A 21,937-nucleotide genomic window follows, 5' to 3' on the forward strand; every position below is an offset into this window, starting at 1 on the left:
AAGTGATATTGGAAAGAACACTTGAGCAGTAAGAGAAAGCAGGCAATAAGGCCAGGAGCAATAAAGGAAGCAAAACATTGTGAGGGAATGCAAAGAGCTGTTGGTATGTTCAGGAAAGTGGAAGTTACCTGAAAATAAAATGGAAAACTTGTGAGGACCAGATGACTAAGGAGAGAATGGCAATGTAGCTGACATGCCTGATTAGAAAACTGCAGAAATCCGACAAAATATGCAATCCTTTTCATACCTAGCCAACCACTGAGCCACAGGTAAAGAAATATGTGGAGGATTTCACAAAGCCCTCGAGTATTTTCTTTGTTTAAAATTGTATTAAATATGGGTTCAAGTAGCTATGGATACTGTTCAAAATAACAAACAAATGCAATCACAACGGGTTGTGTGAGTGACTGCCCTTAGCACTAAAGGAAATCTAAATAGCTTGAAGGTGAGAATTAAGTCAACAAAGTCAACAAATAAAATAAATGCATCTTTTATCACACCATTACCAAGGGAAGACAATGCCAAAAGGCAGAACTAGAGATGCTTCTCCTGAGGCCTTGCTGGCAACACAAGACTGCCCCAATTTAATTTAAGTTTTTTTAAATCAGTTCAAATCCATGTGGACTTTTATGGGTTAAGAGCAGGTTAAACCAGAGCCTTGTTGACAGATAAATCAAAAAGACAGCCTGTCCATACAACCTCTTGTGCCAGTTTAACTTCATTAATTTAAAAGCCACATCTTAATTTAACTTAACATAAGTCATCTCAAAATCTCAGCAAAGCACCACCACTAAGACTTGAATGATTCTGAATCAGTAAATCCAAAATCCCCTCTAAAGGTATAAGCAGACTCCATCCCACCTACCCCATGACCTGCTATTTTCTGTTATGATTTTCTACTGCAGACAGAGGCAGATTTTGTCTTTAGAAGAAATTTAAGCTGCAATTTGATCTCTAAATATTCAAATTCTATTATTTGGAAAAAGGTACTGATTCCAACTTCCCATTTTGAATCTATATGGGCAATATTAAAAACACACCAAATGGTTTCATATATAGGGTTCAAAATCCTAGTAGGAGTTTTGCTGAATGTGCTAATCTATATTTTTGTGCATTCACCAGGGCTCTCCATACCCACAAGGATTCCTCACAGCCAGGCAGCTTTAAAAGTGTTCCAGCTCTTCCATGCATCACTGTTATATAATTCTGCAAGATCAGAAGCTATACTAGAAATAACTGGGTCACTAACAATGTCCCTTTCACAGCCATTGTGTGACCTTAGCCAGCCTGACATGACTGATGTGGTTCACAATGCTTTAAGCTGAATAAAATTAAACTATATAGGTAAGTTTTATTTATTCAATGTTTCATACATGCATATACATGCACACACACATGCGCATATACATATGTATATTACCTGCAATGAAAAGGAATGATTGCAGACAAGGATCAGAAATATGAATAGCTGATTTTTAGATTACTGTAATAAGCTTTGCAGAAGGTACTTCATAATTTAATAAGATAATCAACCATCATAATTAACTGCATTTTACATACCTTTCCCCTTCCCCAGGGGGAAAGAAAAGCTTTTAAAACAATCAAAAACCAAAACTCAACACTCTTTCAGACTTAGTAAGGAACCTATCCTACCAAAATTGGTAATCCAGACACCTTAATACCTGCAAAACATGCCTCTGAGTGAACCGAGAGCTTATGAACATTTCCAGCTCTAGCCCTTTAAAGGTTTTCTAAATCCAAATGAAACCAATGGAGTGCAAACACCCTCGAAGTGCAGATGCAAAGCAAAGCAGCTGTTGTCGCTCACATCTTCACCCAGCACTGTAGTGTCAAATTAATCACTACTCAGTTTTGCTGATTAGTTCCTTTAGAAGGATTTAGCAGCCAATTATTACATATCATCGTTTCCCTGAAGAAAGGATAGTGAGCTATGTCATCTTCTACAAGCCAAAAGAAACTTAGAAGGAGATCTGTGGTGTGAATCCCCATCACAGTGGCTGAGGTTCCCTGCGTCATAGGGGACAAGCAATATGTCAGGGCAGCTCTTCCTCTACACCCCTCTCTCAGCACATAGCAGGGAACTCTCTACAAGTATTTCTTGGCAAGGTTTCCATGCTCCACATTCCATTTAGCGAAGGAAAATCATGCTCAAAGCAGAGTCTTTGGATCAGCTATAGCTGACCCAGAACATCAATCTCCCCCATCTAGACAGACACTATGAAAAGTGAGACATGTCAAAAGTTAGGGTTCATCATTATTTAAATGAATCATTTGAACATTACTATAGAGCAATGTGGTACTCTCCCCTTCCTCAAGTTGTACACTTCTAGACAAGGAATAGAAATAAAAACTATGGCACCCATATACAGAATCTCAGAAACAACTCCCAGGGGGAAAAAAGCCCTATCAGTCTACAAATACTGTATAAGTAGCAGTATAAATTGGAAAATTTAAGTAATCGGCTTCATAACACAGCAGGGTTACAGCAGCTACAGGAAAAACATGTAGCTAAACCCAAGTTTCCTCATGCTAAGTAAGAGCAATTCGATACAGAAGCACAGATACTGAAGTGAATCTGCTCATGAAGCAGAGGACGTTCATAACCTGTGGAAACAAGTCATTACTGCTTGAGGTGGTGGGATGCAGGCACAGAGCAGGGACTCTTCAGAAGCAGAGAGAGTCTACAGCATATGAAATGCTATTCCAGAGCAGTACAGATAAGACTGTAGTTGTTATCAATGAAGACTTTAGAAGGCTAAAATAATCAGCTGTCTGAAAGAAATATCTATGGTTTTTGATACCATCTCCAAGGAAACAGCACCAATTCCCTAATTCTTATTTATATTTTTATCACATTTATCTTATTTATATTTTATTTATATTTCTTATTACATAAGAAATATAAATCTTCAAGGAAAAAATAAAGCCCCTTACAGAGGGTTTACAAACAAATCAAAACCGTTCAAAACCTGAAACTGTCACAATGGGAACTTCAGCAATTTTGCCTAACACATGGCATGGGAGGGCTCTGGGATGCCACCAGTTAAGGGCTGGTTCCTGCAGATGTCAGCAAGCAGTTTGTTTTCATCAATAACACAAGATGCCTGTAGCATCATCAGTTTTACTATGTTCATTGTTTATTAGAAAACACAACTGTCTTATCTTTTATTAGCTGGCATTTCTCAAGGCTCCCTGCCTTTATTTTTCTCTCCCTAGTATAAATGAGTACATTGGCCAATAATACAAATAATACAGTCTAAGGAGAAAATGAAGCTCACACTGTGGGATGTTCATTGTGTGAGGTCAGAATATTTAAGGCAATGATAAATGTGTTAAGTTATGTTTCACGTATCATTAAGTAATGCTGAGTTCTATCCTTAAAACACCCTACTTGATAATGCAGTCCTCCTAACAGAGGGGTGATCTCCCAGCAGACATGGCAAAGTGCCATGCTGCATTATATAACAACATTTTCCAGAGGAATGAGCAGAGCACTTTCTCTGATGCACAGGGAGCGTACAAGCTGTCACTGTGCACTCAGCAGTCTCTTCTACAGGGACTGCATAGCAGAACCAAGTCACTTGTGGGTGTGTGTACTAAAAGGAAGAATAAATGATATTCAAGTAACATCCATGTTTTGAAATGCAAATAGTGCCTAGCATCAGCGCATCACCAAATTAAAAGCCACAGGAACTCAGAGCAACACCCATCCAGAGGTAAAGGACTCTCACATATGCACCTCAGATACTACCTTTGCCTACCTACTGAGCTGGTAGAGTGCAGCTCTGCACTGCGACACCCGCTTTCTGCACCAGCTAAACACCACTGATTTATATGTGCTACCGTACACACAGGGAGAGAAGAGGAGAGGAGAGGAGAGCAGAGGGGGAAAAACAAAGAAACACAAAAAACCGTCTTATATCTCATCCCACTGAAGAACTTTCAAGGGCTTGTCAGCTGATGAGGTGTGCTGCTGGCATTGAGTATTGCCAGGGCTCAGACGTTCTTGCTCTCTGTTTCATATACCCCAGCAAAGTAGCTGAAAATCTTCAAAAATCCTCCCTCTTATATTCAACCTGGAAAATAACCACTGTGACACAATGCTTTGGAGCTTTTCATTTCTACACTCATTAAAATAATTAAGGAACTGAGACTGACATTATTTTTTTTTGTGGGGTTTTCCACGTCCTCATTAAGAGGTTCCATGGCCGACATGACTCAGAAATTTAGAGCTCATTATACAGAACCACTGAAATTAGCATTCCGTTCATGGGCTTAATAGGTATTTAAGCAATGTAAGAGACAGGTTTTGTTTTGTTCTTTTTTAATTGATAGAATAAACTGTATTCAAATGTTCAGAAAGTCTCACTTGTCTGCGAAGAAGAGAGAGCTGAATGAGCCAAGCACAAACAGTCCTAGAGCCCTTTGTTGCCAGTAAGTGGGCTTCCTCCTCCATCTTCAAACCCTTCATAATTAAAGATAGCAGCTCACCTAATGCTCAGGAAATGCCGTAAACATTTGTTTTCATTAAGCCGCGTATTGGGAAACCATGAGGATTCTGTTGAATAAAACCTAGCAGAAAAACACTTCAGTAGAAAAGGTTGGAATGGTCCAAAGAAACAGTAGAGTAAGGAGTAGACAAGGAAGAAAACAAAGCAGAAACGTCAACAACTAATTCATGCATCCTAGACTGACTAACAATCACTACAAAATACAGAGAGAAGCACAAACAGAAGATGGATTTCTGTTTTAAGGACTACAGGATTCAGTGCTTTTCATATAAAATTACAGAAAACCCCCAGAGGAGCAAAATATTCTTTATACCATGTTAAAAAAAAAAAGAACCTGAGTGGAAAAAGCAAAAGAGATTCTGCTACCCTTATTAATTAATGGGGGGGGGGGGGTGTCCAGGAAAGCAAAAGATGACTTTTTTCTTCCTATGTTTTATTTGGGCTCATGAATAACACTATCTTTAACACCTGCCTTCTTGATCTACTTCCTCAAAGCATGTTGCTAGAATGCTTCCCATAATTCCCACTCCCCTCTGCTCAAAAAAAGATGTCTAACTCAACACGATATTCTTAGAAAAAAATATTCCTGAATGTGTGTGCATCCTCCACACTCCACTAAGGAAGTTTTTGTCAGTTTGCTTTTTAAGTTGGGAACGTCAAGCTCTAAAAGACATGTCTCCTGAGCAAGTCTTGGAGAAAAAGAACACCCAGACCAAAGGACAGATCAGAACAAGTGCATAGTATCAGGGTTGGGAAATCTGCCCAGATACTGAAATACTGTTGTCTGTCCTCATGTCAAACACTACTTCAGACCAAAGGGCTTGTAAAAACTGTTATATGAATAAATGGTATATGAAGATTATACTCACACTTCCTTTTAAAAGACAGAGTAACAAAAACTTGTTACAAATTCCCTTTCAACTTGCCTTTTTCATGTTAAAAATTAGAAATAATGATGTGACAGAGTTGCATTTCTAACATCAGAGGTTCGTCTCAGGAAAAGGATCTTCATCTTCAAGAGATGAGAAGAAACAAGAAAGAGCAACAGGCCCAGATCCTGCCTTTCTCACTCCATCCCAGCCCAGAAACCTCCTTCCTCCATGGCAAGTAGACCATGTATTTGGGCAGTGACCTGTCAGTATTTTGTAGAAACTGGGAAATTAGCATACAGCTGCATCCCCAGGCTGACAGAGGGCTTTGAATGGCGTGTAAAAACCTGATGGAGAAGCAAATCAATCTGAAGCCTTGAACTGAAGATAGCAGGTAACATCACAGAACGAGACAGACACAACAAACAGCTAAAGCAGTTAAGTTTCCTGAAACTTGACAGTTTCTAAGTAGGGGGCAGAGAACCAGGGCTCAAGAAGATGCGGCTAAGAAGCTGAAAATAATAACCATAATTTGGAGTAAAGTTCCATATTGGGAAGTTTCTGTGACTGAAATAAAAAGGAACACAGTTATGGGTTAGAATACATGTGGTACTTTCATTATCTGAGCTATTTTCATTGAATTACAACATAACACTGAAAAAAACGTAAAGGAGCAATTAGTCCATTTTTACTTTGAATGGCATACACTCTTTGTAGTCCCACTGGATTAGTAACCCTGCAGATAAACTACAGCTTCAGGGCAAATGATGCAACGTAGAACCTCCAACACATACTCTGCGCAAAAGGCTTTGAACGAAGAATCCTGTGGGTGAAAAGGACATCTTTCTCTGCCACTAAAATAATCAAGTACCCAGCAAGTATGAAACTCAGATCAGCAGCCATCCAGTCAATAAACAATTTCTCAGAGTTCACACTGCTCACCTTGCACGGAGGCAGCAACCTGACACAAGCCAGGTATGAGCCTGGGGAAATACATGGCATCACTTTCTGATGGCTCATTCTGTGGTGTAAAACTCCAGCAGGCATACACAGATTAAGATAATTGAAAAGGAAAATAAACAAGATTCTTTGAAGGGCTACTCCAAGCACAGTCAAAACCAGGGGCACTTAATTTACAGCACTCTTCAGCCTGTAGACATCTTAGGAAAATGTCCAATCCACTGAAATCAATAATAAATAAGCACTGTATTTCAGTGGATTCAGGAATTAACTCTTGCTATTTGAATGCAGTTGTGCTGATAAAGCACTCTCAAAATCCTCCTTCAGGGAGATGATTTGTTTTTTTGTTTATTTATGAATATTTATGTTGATTTAATATCAGAAAAGGGAAGAGATAAAAATAGATAAAGCCAAAAATAGACACATATATAAAAATAAAACAGATACAAATAAATTGTATAATTTACTTATACTTTACCCTTGAAAACAATAAACAACTACCAGTCCAATTTTCAATTGCTCAAATCTCTGGCAAATAATTTTGAAGATGGAAAAGACATACAATGATTAAGTGCCGTGGAAGGCCACACAGTATGGCAAGAATCTGAACACTAGGCTACCTTGTACCTACAGTACTAAGCTACTAGGAGATACTGTTTGTTGTATTGCCTGAAGAGGAACAAGTGTTTGAATTCATGTTTTGGTAGGGTCCTGTAACTGTAAGCTTCAAGGAAAAAAAATAAACTTTTTTCATGTGTTTTTTTTTTTCTGAATTACTCCAATTGATTCTTCTGATAAGAATAGCATGACCTTACTTGAATGCTATCTCCCCTCTTTTTCCATTTCTCATCTGATTCACCTTTAAAGCTTATTTTGCAGTCTGTCTGGAAACTGGAAGCAACTAAATACTCCTAAAGTGGTATGACATATAGCACATGTATCAAGACCGAATTTAAAAACAAGGTTTCTATGTAATAGAAATGAAATAAAACCGATAACAATCAAACCTTCACTGCACAGTAACATTTGCCTAGGTATTGCTCAATACATAAAATCTATTTTCAGGTAATGAGAGGATTTCATAGACCTAAAGACATAAAAGCAAGGTTCTCAGATATTGTGCCACACATAGTTTGCCCTCTTGTTCTGTTACAAATTCACCAGGTGGGACGATCTAGATTTCAAGAAAAATCAATATCAGTCAATTTTTCTAGTGTAAGACAAATACAAAAAGTCCAAGATATTGCAATTAGTGGGCCAGCTTGGTTTCAGGCTTCTGACCTGGATTGGAGGGCTGAAAGATTTCTCAACCTCTGTTAAGAAAAATTTCATGATTTTCAATGTACATGTGTAAACAAGATGACACCAAAAATAGAAGTAATCAAAAAAGTCCCAGCTGCTCACTTTAACAGCAAACTAGACATATGCAAAAGAAAAACACAAGACTCTCTTCTAAAAAAAGAATTTATTAAAATTTTAGAGCTATTTATTTTTAAATGCACATTTTCCTTGACAACTTGCAGAACCAATTGTCACAGGGCCAGGAATAATATAAGGCATAACAGAAGAGCACAGAAGACAAACAGTAAAGGTCTTTGGAGTCTCTTCCTCACCTCACTAGGAAGAGAAACCACCAGAAGAGATGGTGTTGTTTGCTTGCTTAGAATAAAAACGAGAGCAATGTTATCCTGGAAGGCTGAGTTAATCAAGGAAAGCTGCCACCACCTAGAGGGACGGATGTTGCTCCTCTTCATCTTTCTCCCCATGGCCACCTCTGCTGAGCTCACTGTGGTGCCCAGGGGATCTGTGTGAGATCAGTTCCACTAACCCAGCAAAAAAACATCCACCTTTGCTTTGACAAGGTGATAAACCATGCCAGAGCCAGCACAAATGGGGTCAGAGGAAGCACATGCCTCCTTATCGTGCATCACCTCACTCCATAGCGGGCTATAAGGCTGCAAGTTCAACCCAACACTCTCAACAGGAGGCAAAATGATTTGCATTATCTGACCAACAGCCCAAAGTAGGGTATTTATGCAGTTGTAAAACAGAGGGTCTTCTCAGTAGGCTCCTGACTGTGGAAATCCACAGATGACAGTGCACAGTGCTCAGCAGGCCAAAGGAGAACACTGCAATCCACAATCACCTAGGGCAAGATCTCTCTAAGGAAAGAGGGAAAACCTCTCAAGATACAGCTACCATAAGAAGCATATGTTCATCAAAACACCAGTGCAGCTACACTGGCTTTCTGTGTGGGATGTCTCCTCAAACAGGTAGTTGTGGTAGAACTTCTTGGTTGGAGAGCCCATTTCAAATCTCTTTCTAAGCAGTGACATCAAACCACTGGCACCAAGTGAAAAAAACGCTTCCTCAAGACAAGGGGTTTAGAAATACAACAGAACACATGCAAAGGAAAATATCCCGTCTGTTGCAGAATAGCTGACTACCCAAACATCCATGTTTCTTATTAAAGTTGGAATAGACAAAGCTGTATATAAAGAGCTATCAAAATTAGAATGAGGTGCAAAGAAAAGTCTCTCAGACTTAAAAGGCTAATGATGTGTTGTCTCAAGTTTTCATTTCTTCATCCGAGAAATTTTAACTTGCACCAGAATATGTTTATATTGAATTCCAAAAGCTGTCATTTAAAATAAATAAATTCTAAAAGCTGTCCTTGACACTCAGCATACATACACACACGTTACCAGTTAATTAATTTTGCACAACTATTACTTTAATGAACCCCTCTTCAACTGTGAAGAAAGATCAAATCAGATAATAGCTCCAGCAGTGAGCCTTTTAACTAGGAATCTCCTCACTCTTTACCCATACCCCAAATTTTTCATTCAGAAAAATTAATATCTATAGGATTTCACGAAAGTGAAAGCATTACAGGCAAATGACGTGTTGCAATAGAAGAGATATTAGAAACGAGGTCTGTACAAAATCTACTTACTTTATTGAAAAGATAAATAACAGCTGTAAGAGCTCCAGGAAAGGAGGAAGGCAAGGGAGGAGAAGAGGAAGAGTGGACAGTCATCTCCATAGTAACTACAACTATGAAACTCAGGGGAGAACTTGCCTGAAAGCTGAAAGAAGAATGCTACCAGAGGAAATAGACTGTAATATAACTGGAAAAAAGAAGAAACTTGCAAATAATTTGCCACATGGTCGAGGATCCCTTAAGCTTTAGTTTACTTAATCAGAGCCAAGAGCAAATACCGAGAGAAAAGCAAAGGGAAAAAAGGCATAAAATCAAAACATAATGATGACATGGCCATTACTGTACAAATTATTTAACAATAAACATACCGTTAAAATAGTAAAAATACCAATATTCAGGTTAAGAAGAAAAAAAAAACAACTATCTTCCCTCAGGAAATTCTGTGCTACTGGATTTAACAACGGAAGAAGAAAAAGGAAAAGCACTATATCAGCATAAGCTAGGCCATATATCTAAAATTCCTGTGAATTTTAAACCCCAAATTTAGCATCAACACAAGTGATCTGAGAAAATTCTAGAGAAGACACTGACAGTACAGAGATCTATATTTTCAAGTTCAGTTCAGAGCCAGAGAACTCTTAAAATCCCAAACTTTGATGCTGGTGACATAGACTGACCTATTTCTGACCAGTGCTCACACCATCCCAAGCCTCTCTCATCTGTCCGGGAGTCTTAAGACCCACACCCTACTTGGGACAATATCTGCTTTGAGCTGACCCCATAACAACATCAACACCTGCACTGTGGTCAGTTTTGGTGAATCAGTAGCAGCCCACATTCACAGTGCCATTTGCAAGAAACATGTCAAAAATATATTCCCACCACTCACACATTGTCCAGATCAGCCACAGGAATAAATACAGAATAGGATTTTATATAGTTCGGTGTATGTTAAACCAGCATACAATGTGAATACCATCTTCAAATACTTATAAAAATACCAAAAAACAAACCCAAATCCACAATAAAACCCAAATCAAAATAAATAAATAAATAAATAAATAAATAAAAACAAAAAAAACCCTCTAACACTCAATGTTAGGATACACTGACACCCTTCCACTTTAAAATATTGGAATGGCACTCTCTTTTTTTAATATAATTATTTTTGCACAGCATACAGGACAACCCTGGCTGGCTTTTAATTCAGCACACATACAAAACACTCGGGTCAGAATTATAGCAGAAATTATGTTCTATGCAAATAGTCCATGGCAAATCTCCTCTAAATGTCCATACAAAAGAAACTGGATGCTTCCATCACCGCTTCAGTTAAATAATAGTTAAAACACAAACTAGGTCTTACAGCACTTAGCAGCAAGACCTTCGGTGTCTTGTATGGAGACTGGAGAAGCTACAGGAAGTAATGCAGTCTAATAAATCACGTCCACCCTACCACAACAAAATGAAAAATTTCCTCTGGCCAATCAGCCTTACATTACAAATGTTAGACTGAAAAGATTAGGACTCCACTACTACTACGAAGTAGAAAACACCAAGAATCTACAGACTGTACATCTTTTCCCATGTCCTTTGTTTCCTAATCCTTTGAAAGACCACTAAAAAGTGGCCATACTTTATGAAACTGTTACTAAGTTTAGTCCCAGCAAAGTGCATACTGCCAAATATCACAGCATTTTACATCTTTATTTCAGGAACAGGTTTCTGCTTTTTCATTCTTGGCCTTTTATTCTTGCTACAAATATTTTTATCTGTTGACATCTTTTTAAGCTCACATTTTAATTTTATGCAAGAAACGTAAGCTGTTCATTCAATTCTGAAAGCTTACCCATACTTGACTGTGCTGAATATTTTCTCATTATGTAATCTTTTCCAAAAGAGTGAGACCACTGCAAAATGCTAGGATGGCTAACATCTAGGACTCAAAATTTTAAATTAGAATCCCTTCTTTAAAACAACCTAATAGAAAAAAAAAAGTCATGGATTGCCATGATCTTCAAAAGACAATTATATGCCTTTTTTTCCCTCCATGTCTTTGATTTTAAATTCATTTAGGGGGAATTATGAATGGAGGAATAAGTGTAAAGACACTCATTTGTAGTACATGTGAATGTTTGGGTTGTTTCCCTTTTTCCCCCACTTCTATTGCTGTGGGTCATGTAAATTGATTAACACAGGGAGAGTAGACAAAGCTGTGGGATATCTAACATGCCTCAATGTTTCTTTGGTGAGGATGGTTGCATATTTTACCAACAGAGTAATACAACCCAAAGGAAAAACATACCTATTTCAAATTTTCCACATTTCCACTATTCAGGATGAGCTGGCCTGCTTTCGAAATAGCAGCAACAGCCAGAAATACCTAAGGGCACAGCATCAAGTCCACCTCTGCTGACATGACAAAAATCTGGGAATGTCAGCCACATGTAACATTTCTTCTGATACAGCATGGGGCTTTGGGAGGAAAAAAATCCTGGACTACCTGGCTGTCCAGACACAGTCCTTGATGAAAAACGTTTTTAATACCAACCTGCCTTTTTGAAATGCCACCTAAGTAGATTGCCCATAAATGTCTTACTCTCTGGACAAGAGAGTAATAGAAAGATAATTTTCAGAGAAGAACAGAGCCAAGAAGGTTCTAAAAAAGGATCAAATCAGGACCAGACAGGTAGTGCCTCTCCCTTGATCCCAGAGGCAGCAGCCTGGGCACTGGGCTGAGCCATCATTCAGTAGGTGAACTGTAATATAAGGGTATTAGATGACTGAGCATCGATGCACATGGAAAGTTACAGAATAAACCAGAAGTAGCATAGGGCTATGTTAATGCAAACATCAGGCTAGAGTATTATACAGACAATGGCTTGTATGCATTAAAAAAGCCTCTTTCACACTGACAAACAGATTTGCTTGAAAAAAAATGTCTTTCAATATAGAACCAACTATTTCCTACATGAGTTTAGGGCAACTGCTCCCTGGTATCAAAGCAGTCAACATTTGGCCTTTCATAAACAGGGGTGAGACATGAATGATGTGAATCACAGAAGGGATGGGTTATCAAGCAGCTGAAAGAGTGTTTGCCATACACAGGACCACAGAACCAACTGCACTCATCCCATCTGGCTTTAGAAATGTCCTTAGTCCTTCAGATGATGAGCCCAAACTCAAGGTCATGAAGACCCTTCCCTGTAACTCTGACTTCCTTGAAGAGAGAGTGGCAGAAGAGAGCAAGTGAGTTTGAATCGGACACTGCTCAACAATTCTCAGCTTGCTGTAAATCATACCTTTACAGTTATTAAACCACTACTCAAACAAGTTGTTTACATAGCTGTCTATCCACAAAGTTCAAGTGTTCCCAGATTATTGTACGTTATTATATCTTTGCATGTCGGATAGAAGAATCCGTGTCACAACTTCTGTTTGTTCCTTATGAAAATACTGAAAGAACATTAATCACCTGATTTCTTCCTTTTCAAACTACATACAATACTCTTCTTGACTTGCATTACAAAGCAGGTAATCTGTCTTTTTACTATTCCTGTGCAAATCCACTCCAATGGACTATTATTGCTTTGTTTATAAGGCTTGTTATTTAAATATAAATGTGTGGCACTAAAAATATATTCCACTCATATCAGTATTTTCAGAAAGGGGGGGGATTGGGGGCAGAGGGGGCAGGGGGTTAAAAAAAATAAATCAAAATTATTACACATAAATCTTATTGCCATTTTGGTTTTATTGTGGATTAATGTAGTTCTTCATAAGCAAACAACTAGTGCAGATTTGCACAGCCTACTGAAATAAGAAAAAAATAATAGAAGCACCTGGTTGATAAGTGAGCTTACATTGTGTTGTAGTAGGCAACAGCTGAACACAAATACATTATATAGTGTTCCAATTAGTGAAAAGACTATTCACTGAAAAGGTCCTGGAAAAACACTTTGATATTGCGAGCAGTCTCCTGCTTTCACACCCGAGTCATAATACACTGCTCTCTCCATCACCTACAATACCAAGTAGAAATCCCTCACAAATTTACATATGTGGGAACAGGATTGACCTTGTTTTACATCTTGCATGGAAGGTGCTAAGTCTAGTGCTAAATAGACTGTTCATTATTAGCTATAAAAACAATGTGACAAAAAGAGAAGTAAAAAAAAGAAACCAACCCCAAGTCCCCTCAACCTTTTGACAGCTCTACTGCAAGAAAGTCTTTTGCAGCTCAAGTTGAAAAGGATATATCACTAAAAGAAACCACTTAAATTAGCAGCTTGACTAATATGCAAAAGCTTGCCTACCCTTGACTGGCTTTTTTTTGTGCTGAGGGTGCAAAACAGCTCTGCCAGCCTAGCAGCTGTGCAGTCACCAGCCAAAGGAGATCAGCATGCTTATCTCCCTCCCCTTGGCCATATATTCCCACCTTTTCATTTGACAAATCTTAACACTCATCTTGCCCCACAATAAGCCAGTTCAGGGAGCTAAACTGGCATCTAAAAATAAAACTAAAAAAAGAGAAACAGGAAAATGGAGCAGGCAGCAGGGAGCCAGCACAAGGCAAGGAGCAGGAGTACATCCCCTGCGTTGGCCTTGCTGTATCACACAATCACACTTCCGATTGTCACATGCTTGAGACTGTTAGCAGAAAGCTGCTGTATTAATTAAAGGCCCCAGAAGGTTCCTAATAAGCAATTTCTGGCCAGTCTAGCTGTGGCAGCTTAAAACGCTACTGCTCCCCAGTGGGTTGTTCCTTTCTCCTGCAGCCAACAACTTTCCCTGTAGCAGAACTGGACAAAGTGTCCTCTCCAAGGAGCTATGCACACCCTTGACCCAGGGGACAATGTCCATCCACTCTGCTGCTCCTGCAAGGGGTGAAATTCCTCCAACCTTATTTTGCACCTAAACTAAACCAATGTCTTTTTTCTCCCTTAGTGGAGAGAATATTCTAATATTAAATTAAAACCCCACAAATTTAAAGCTTAACAGTTCCTAAAATCAATCAGCCTCCTTCCACTTCTCACAGCCTTCTATTAACACAACTTTACATTAAAAAAATTGTGCATTTGGCAATTCCCTGTGTGCATTTCTGGGAAGGGGCCCATGTAAATAAGTAGCCACCTGATTAGTCACAGGAAGCAAGCAATAGCCTATTATCACCAAAGATCAACATACTGTCACACCAAGTCTGCTCTGCACATGCCCCTTCTTGTGTAGTGTGGGCAACTTGGAGCTAGAAAACATATATCTGTCTCTGCACACGGCTATTAATTGCCAGTGCTTGTAGTTTAAAGAGTTGCCCATAAAAATGCACAAGCATGCAGCAGAGTGACCAAACACATCTGGCCAGTTACCTATTGATCTTCTCAACTGCGAATCACAGCTGGAAACTGGAGATTTGCAACAAAAACATGCAGCTACACGGAAGTTACACTTCTCCTTCAGCAACTACCTTTTTTTTATAAGTTTTGAAAATGTACTGTCTATACATGATGAAGACCACCCAACCTGACAGTTTACCAAGCCTGTATACCAACACTTTTGTTCTTCTCTCCCTAAAGCATTGAAAAAACTAGCGATGGCTCTCACTTACATGGCAACCAGACAACAACCCATTGCACAACAGATTCAGAGTAAGATCTGAATGCTTAGCTTTTGCTAAATGTTACAATAATGCCAACACCTTTCACCTTTACTGGTTGAAAGCTGTACAACTCAGGATTAACCCACTGCTTCCCCTCAGACCTGATCACTAGTAATACACACAGCTCAGATCAAAGCAAGTATTTTTCATCCTTCAAGTGTAAACTCAAACAAATCTAAGTATTTTGAAGTACTGAGCTTGCCACTACTGCCACTGCCAATCCTCCCCAAATCCCACTTACTCTGTAAGTAGGGCTTATATTTCTTGGATTTATCTGGAGACTGTGCAGAGGCAAAGCTATACACATACTCCTTTTCCTCCTTACCACCACCAACAGCTGAAACCTGCAGCACCTCAGAAGGCAGGTTGCATACCTTTAGAACTGTTCCAGATTACTATTGCAACATAAAACAATACACTTCAGAAAATGGAGATGGAACTTTCCACATGGGCTGCAAAACTGGCTGTGTAGGAAACTTCCTCCAGTCCCCAGAGAGCAAAGGTGTTAATTCCTGACTACCCACAAACTAGGTGAAACCACTTGAAGCCTAACAGTGTCAGGCCACTGCATTCAAAAGCCTAGTCCATCAAATAAAGTATCTAAGTGAGTTTCTGAACAAAACCTGCAGTATATATTAAATCTGTATACTTTCACCAAAACAGCAATCTCTTTCCTTCCACCACGATGCCCTCTTTATGGCATGTGTAGCTCTTCAGTCCTGTTACTACAAAAGGCATTGGAACTGGAAAAAAATAGATGTGATAAACCTTAAGCTGTGTTTGGTTGGGGGTTCTACTGTTGTGTTATTCTGTTTGGTATACATATGTGAAATAAGGAATACCTGTCAGTAATCTCTTCACTGGTCAACAGGCGGGCTGGAAGGGATTTACCTCCCCCCACAGATGCCTATCAGCATCTACCTACCTACAGCTAAGTTCTCTGATCAGTAACTCACTGGGAGCGTCCACTGCCTAGTTTTGACCCAAGGAAAATCTACACCAGAGATGGCTGGCACACTGACACCACAAGGCCATGCTAACTGCTAGCAAATTCACTCTCCACTCGGTTTGCTCCAAGAATTGGCACTTGCTGGTCATGCAGGCTCTCATGCAAATTGTCTCTGAAACTGGAGGAGTTTGGATCAACTATAAATGGAAATTAAAAACACACACATGCTGCACACATGCATGAATCTATCTCCCTATTCCCTTTATATAATGTGACCTGCTCTAGGCAGGGGGAGGAAATGCTGCCAGATCAGTCCACTGAACTGACGGACCTGGGGCCAAAAGACTTCCAGACACAACAAATGGGAAGAGGTGGGAAGAAGAAACTGGGAAGAGATTGTTTGCCTCCACAGTACCAGCCCTCCACTACACTGAAGAACTGAAAGGTCAAACCAGAGCCTTAAACTACCAAACAAAATGGAGTCCCTTGAAACAGACTCCCATATTTACTGTGCTTAGTTTCTTAGTTTCTTTCTCTTCTTGTTCCCATCACTAGTGTGAAATATAGGTGACCCGTTCCTCTAGAAAATGACATATTCAAGCATCCAAAAGACTGCCCCTGCCATGCACCAAAAACCCTCAAAAGCCATAAAGAACTAAATAGTAACTTATATATAATGGTCGGTTCAGAGTACATGCTAAAGCTACAGTCTTTAAATGTGTATTTTAGTACAAGAGTGTCATTACTTGTACACACAGCTGAACAGACAATTGAAAAGTCTGATTTTGAGAAAGCCTGGGGAAAAGAGAAGAAGGGCACACTTCTCAAAACTTCATAAGCTGAGACAGTGAACCCATAAATTCCATTTCAGTCCTATTCAGCCCTCCCCGCTGCCCCCCCCCCCCGCCAAGTCTTCCTGCATGTCCTTTGTTCACCCAATATTCCTGACACAACTCTTTCTGGGATCCCAAAATGACATGGACTGAAGAAATATTACATATTCAGATAAACAAAACAAAAAGCCTAAAAGGAAACAAGAAGACGGTATCAAAACACTCAGCGTGCTTCAGTACAGCTTAAGAGAAGGAACCCAGAAAAGGTCTGTCTGCAAAGAGGAAGCTGAGGGAGGAAAAAAGTAGATAAAAGTCTGTGTTGGGTGTAAATAGAAACAAAACAAGAACATTCTCCTTCACAGCAACTGCAGTAACAACTGTAATATTACTTCAACAGATCACAACGCATGAAGTAGTAGTGAAATGATACCTTGCCTTCCACAAAAGCCAGAAAAATAGTTTTCATCTTGAGTTCTGTGTTGGGGCTGATTTTTTCTGGTTTTTTTGGTTTTAAGCTGAAAAGTACCAAAGGCACTGACTTTCCTATTATTATATGCCTGAACCGCCAGGCTGTTTCTCAAGAGTATGAATTCCCTCAGCCCAAACCTAGCAAATACTCCTCCAAAATATTTCATCCAGAATATTCAAATGCAGTTTCTGGAGACTGGTGAAGTAACAATACCACTCATTTCTGAAGCTGGACTGTGCAGCGCACCAGAAGCAGGCACAGCATAAGGGACAAGCCCTCCTGCCCCTTGCCAGTCCCAAGAGAGGAAGGGGATGTTCCCCTGGTTGCACTGGCAGCTGCTCCTACAACCATAACATCAACAAGAGATAAAAGCCTCACGCAGGTTAACAATAAAGAACCCTGGCAAAAAGCCTCAATTCATCTTCTCTTGCTATTATTTTTAATCCTAACCAGTTCCTTGAACCTACTCATGGTATGACCCTGCATGCCATTCTGTCAGCACAGCTGAGGAACAAGGGGACAAAGCAAGCGTAGAGGGCACCAAAAGTTCCCGAAGATAATGTGCAAGCAACAAACAGTGGTCATGAAATAATGACCACTCTCTCCTAGGATCACACCTACAGTCAATGTCACCTAAATAGCTCAGCAGAAATAATTTTCAATCCTCCACTGTATCTCATAAAGCCCAGAATAAACACATAAAATCTTTTGACCTGACCAGCAGCAGGATGCAATAAGCCTTACAAAATTTCTACTGGTGTGGAAGACAACACAAATTTTACTCTGATACACCAAATGAGCTAAGATAAGATGGGCATATTAACTAGATTTTGAGTTTGTTGCTTGGACAGATAGAAAAGGTTGTGTGGACCAGAGGTGGGGAACACTGGAAGAGGAACAGGAGGGTGTCCAGGAAAATACCAGTGTCCTCACCCCCTTGGGCTTTTCAGTGGAATCATAAGGTCATACACAAAGCAGGAATACTTCATTTTTTTGAAATAGAACTTTAGTTGATGACTTGGGCCTAGGATGTGAGGAATGTGGAGGAAAAAGGTTGAGAAAGCATTTCTGTTTCTCTCTTTTAAATGGCATTTTTCAGACAGCCTGTTTTCATTCTTACTTCATCCAGAGGACAACTCTCAGCCTCCTGCATTCTCAGCATATTTTCTATAATAAATTGGCATGATTCCTCTGATTTTAACCCATATTTTACACATTCAGTCACTTCTAGGAAAGAGGAGGCAGTTTGCTGCAGCAGTATCTCAAAGTCGTCCTTTGCAACTGATACCCACCACACCACCTTACTACATAGTTTCTCTTCTCAGAAGCATCTCTTTTATTCTTTTCTTCTTTCTTAACTTTACATGGTTTCATTCACCAAAAATTAAAAATAACAACAGTAACACTTACTACTTTAGCAATGCTTTCCTTGAAATTATACACACATATGTATTGACATGACCCGAGAGGTCAAAGCCAGGGGAGGAGGAGTGAGGGCGGGAGGGGAGAGAGTCCTAAGACATTTAAATTAGCATTCATCTATTCCAAAATAACAACTGCTTTTCCATGCTTTTCAAAACTACAACAAGAACCATCTATACCACTGGGTGAACTAAAGTTTGCTACATCCTCACCGTTACTAGAAGGCATCCACACTGGAAAATCTGTTTATGGAAGGGCAGTATGTGCAACCATACCCTACTAATAACATAATCACAACACTGTAAGACAAAATGGACAAGGCAGAAAAGCTGTACTTTAATCATAATGCACTACTAACCTTTTCCTCGAGGGCCCTTCCTCAAAATCTGAAGAACTAACATCGTTGCTCGTTGAGGACACTTGCGATGCATCGTCCTTCTCATTCTCCAGCTGTTCTGATCCTGGTCCTAATCCTTTAGATTGGCCATTAGTGAGAAGTCCTGCAAATGTGACAAAGTAGTACACAATATTAAAAGCTTGTGCTACCAGTGCCAAATGGATTTTATAAAAATTCAGGCGTGACACTAACAATAAAGAGCTGACGCCCAAAGCAACCGTCTTGCAAAGATATATACAGGTAACATTGACTTTGCACAGAGGTAGTTCAGTAAAAACCTGCCTGATTGCTTGTTTCTGATTTGATTAACTGTAAGACCCCAACCTCAAATAACCATACTGTGGGTGCAGTGGTATTTATAATCTTGTCACATTCAATAAAAGGGACACAGCTTAGTCAAACTTACCCTTGTTTTCCAGAACTCCTATTGATTGGCATAGATAGAGTCTTTTGCATTTATCTGTGGATTTATATAAAATTAAACCATTTGGTCCAAGTTGTCATCATCTTGCTCTTCATTCTGCTGATTCCAACTACTGCAATTTATGATTCTTTAAAAAAATCCTAAATCCAAACGGGAGAACATCAAACATCTGTTTCTTCACTCCAATTCTTCTGGCCAATTGTCACTCATCTACAAGAACTCCAGACTGCCAGAAAAAGTACACAGGGCAGCAAAGGTACACAAGCCACAGCTGCCTCCCCTTTTGCACCTTTTCTCTCCCAAAGCAATATAGATGGAAGACAGCATTGGACCTATACAAGCATAATGTCTAACAAATTTTGAGTATTTTACTCAACCAGGTAACTACAATATAATATGACTCTTACAAATAACAGAAGACAGAAATGAAACCACTTATACTTAGGGAAGAATTAAAATAGCAACATATTCTTCAGCAGGCTTTGGGTTGAGAGAGAGGAAACAATTTTATCAGCTCACTATCTACTAGATGTTTTAAGAGCTTATTACCAGAGGAGCTGCAATTTTATCCAGGAGAATGCTTTCCCACCTCTCCACCCAAATAGTTTTGCAAATGGCATAACAAAGCTTTGTTTCACAGCTTTATTTCCTCAGAGAAATGCTGGTAAGACCTCCCTCCCTCCCTTAGCCATTTCAGTCTCCCTTTCTATAATTGCACCTTAGAAAAGAAAACGGGGGGGGGTGGGCTACCCCTTCCAAGATGAGCCAGGTAGTAAAGCCTGTAATAGTACTAAACTGAAAATGCTTACTAAGTAGTTCAAGAATTTACATCAGCACTACATCAGTGCTATACAATTTCAGACCTCTGTTTTCAGGAAAATCACTGTTCAGCACCATCAGTGCACTTACTCATTGCATAACCAAGCATCCAACCAAGCTCAGCTCCCAGAGACACTGAGCAAGACACCTCCAGTGAGCTGCTGTACCAGAACCTCAGGCACAGCCACAGCCAAATGTTCCTTTCCAGCAAGGCTATTTATTCCCTGTTCACTTGGGCATTACAATTGCAAGTGGTACATCCCCTGCCGGCAGGCTCCAAACCTTTCAGCACTTACCCATTCCAACCCAACAGTTCTGATGACCCATCTTTAAACAGCCTAATTGCAAAGTCTGCATTGTATCACCACATCATATCTCTCTTTTCTTTTTCTAATCAAAGTTTGCTCATATTCATTCTTGAACTACACCGAATTTCTCTTGATTTGGAGTCAGAAGCAGCTATATGGTGACCACATGCTGTAGATTTTGTATGCTGTTTTAAAAATATCACCTACAAAGGAGAAACATGGCTTACTTTTTTTGTGGGGAAGAGTTGGTGAATTAGTAAATCATTTTTTTTCCCTAATATGGAGCCCACAGAGCAAAAGTTGAAACTATGCTCCAATTTTTGGATTGTCTCTTCTTGCCAGCCTAAGACCTTCAGTTAGAAGTCAAATGACCCAATTTACATTTTCTCTCCTCTTTTGTTAAATTCCTTGTGATACTTCATTTCCATTAAAGGGATCTCTAACCATGACCCTACAAATAATACAAATTTCAGTATCAGCACATGACACTACAACAGGGCTTGTAATGTAGCAACACAATTATATGACATGGGGTGACAGCACCCCTTCAAACCATTCCTGAGGAAATGAAGGCGACCTTTTAAAAAACACAGAATAGATTATATTTCTATGCTGAATTCACTCTGTCAAGAAGTCCTAGCATCCAAGTTTGTTCTTAAGAAAGTTTCAACTTTTGATTTGCATTTTTCCATGAAACCACTGCTGATAAAATTTACAATTTTTGAACTCCAGAGAAGGCTAAATCAAGCATATCATTTGAGGCCTGACACTCAGTAACTTAACTCTTATGGCAGAATTTGATTAGGTTTTCCAAAAGCAATATTTGTTCTGGAGACTTGCCATATGTAAAACCCAGCAACCTGAAGTATATGAGTCAAGAAAATCACCTTCCGGGCTGTCAACTTGCACGCACTTGGAAAGCAATTTTTATTCATCCTTTCACCCTGCCAAACCATCAGCTCACTTGGGAGACAAGCATGATTTGTGTCCCTTAAGGAAAAAAAATATCGGTTTGCCTAATATTATTCATCATAACCAGCACCGTTCCAAAACACAGTAATATTGCTGATAACTGATGTTAGCTATCGTCCGCTGGAACGGACTAAAACAAGAGCCCTAAAAGAGAGGCATAAAACTACAAATGAGAGATACTGATAAATACTGGGAATGGGTATCATGTTCTACAGGTTTTCAGGGCTAGCATAATTGCAAAATCTACTCTGAAGTGATGAAAGACATAGACAGCCACACTCCAAAGCCTCCTTTCAAGCACTGGAGAGAAAGCACATGCTGAAGCAGGCTGTTATAAAGTTTATTGCCACTCAATCATTTTTATATCAAATGCGTTCAGTTTG

The 21,937-nt window shown here is 39.4% G+C and overlaps 1 protein-coding gene across 4 annotated transcripts in view; it reads right to left on the reverse strand.

Moving 5' to 3' along the window:
- JARID2 (jumonji and AT-rich interaction domain containing 2) overlaps positions 1 to 21,937 on the reverse strand; it is a 215,967-nt gene that overhangs the window by 75,375 nt on the left and 118,655 nt on the right. For all 4 annotated transcript variants that reach the window (XM_027654200.1, XM_027654202.1, XM_027654201.1 and 1 more), the window contains exon 3: positions 18,993 to 19,134. Coding sequence is in view for 1 of the 4 variants with exons in the window: in XM_027654201.1 (XP_027510002.1) it covers positions 18,993 to 19,134 (142 nt within the window). In the remaining 3 variants the exon portion in view is untranslated. The remainder of the gene's footprint in view (positions 1 to 18,992; positions 19,135 to 21,937) is intronic.

This window comes from Corapipo altera, unplaced genomic scaffold (assembly GCF_003945725.1).
Source record: "Corapipo altera isolate COAL_440 unplaced genomic scaffold, ASM394572v1 60, whole genome shotgun sequence".
NCBI lineage: Eukaryota > Metazoa > Chordata > Aves > Passeriformes > Pipridae > Corapipo > Corapipo altera.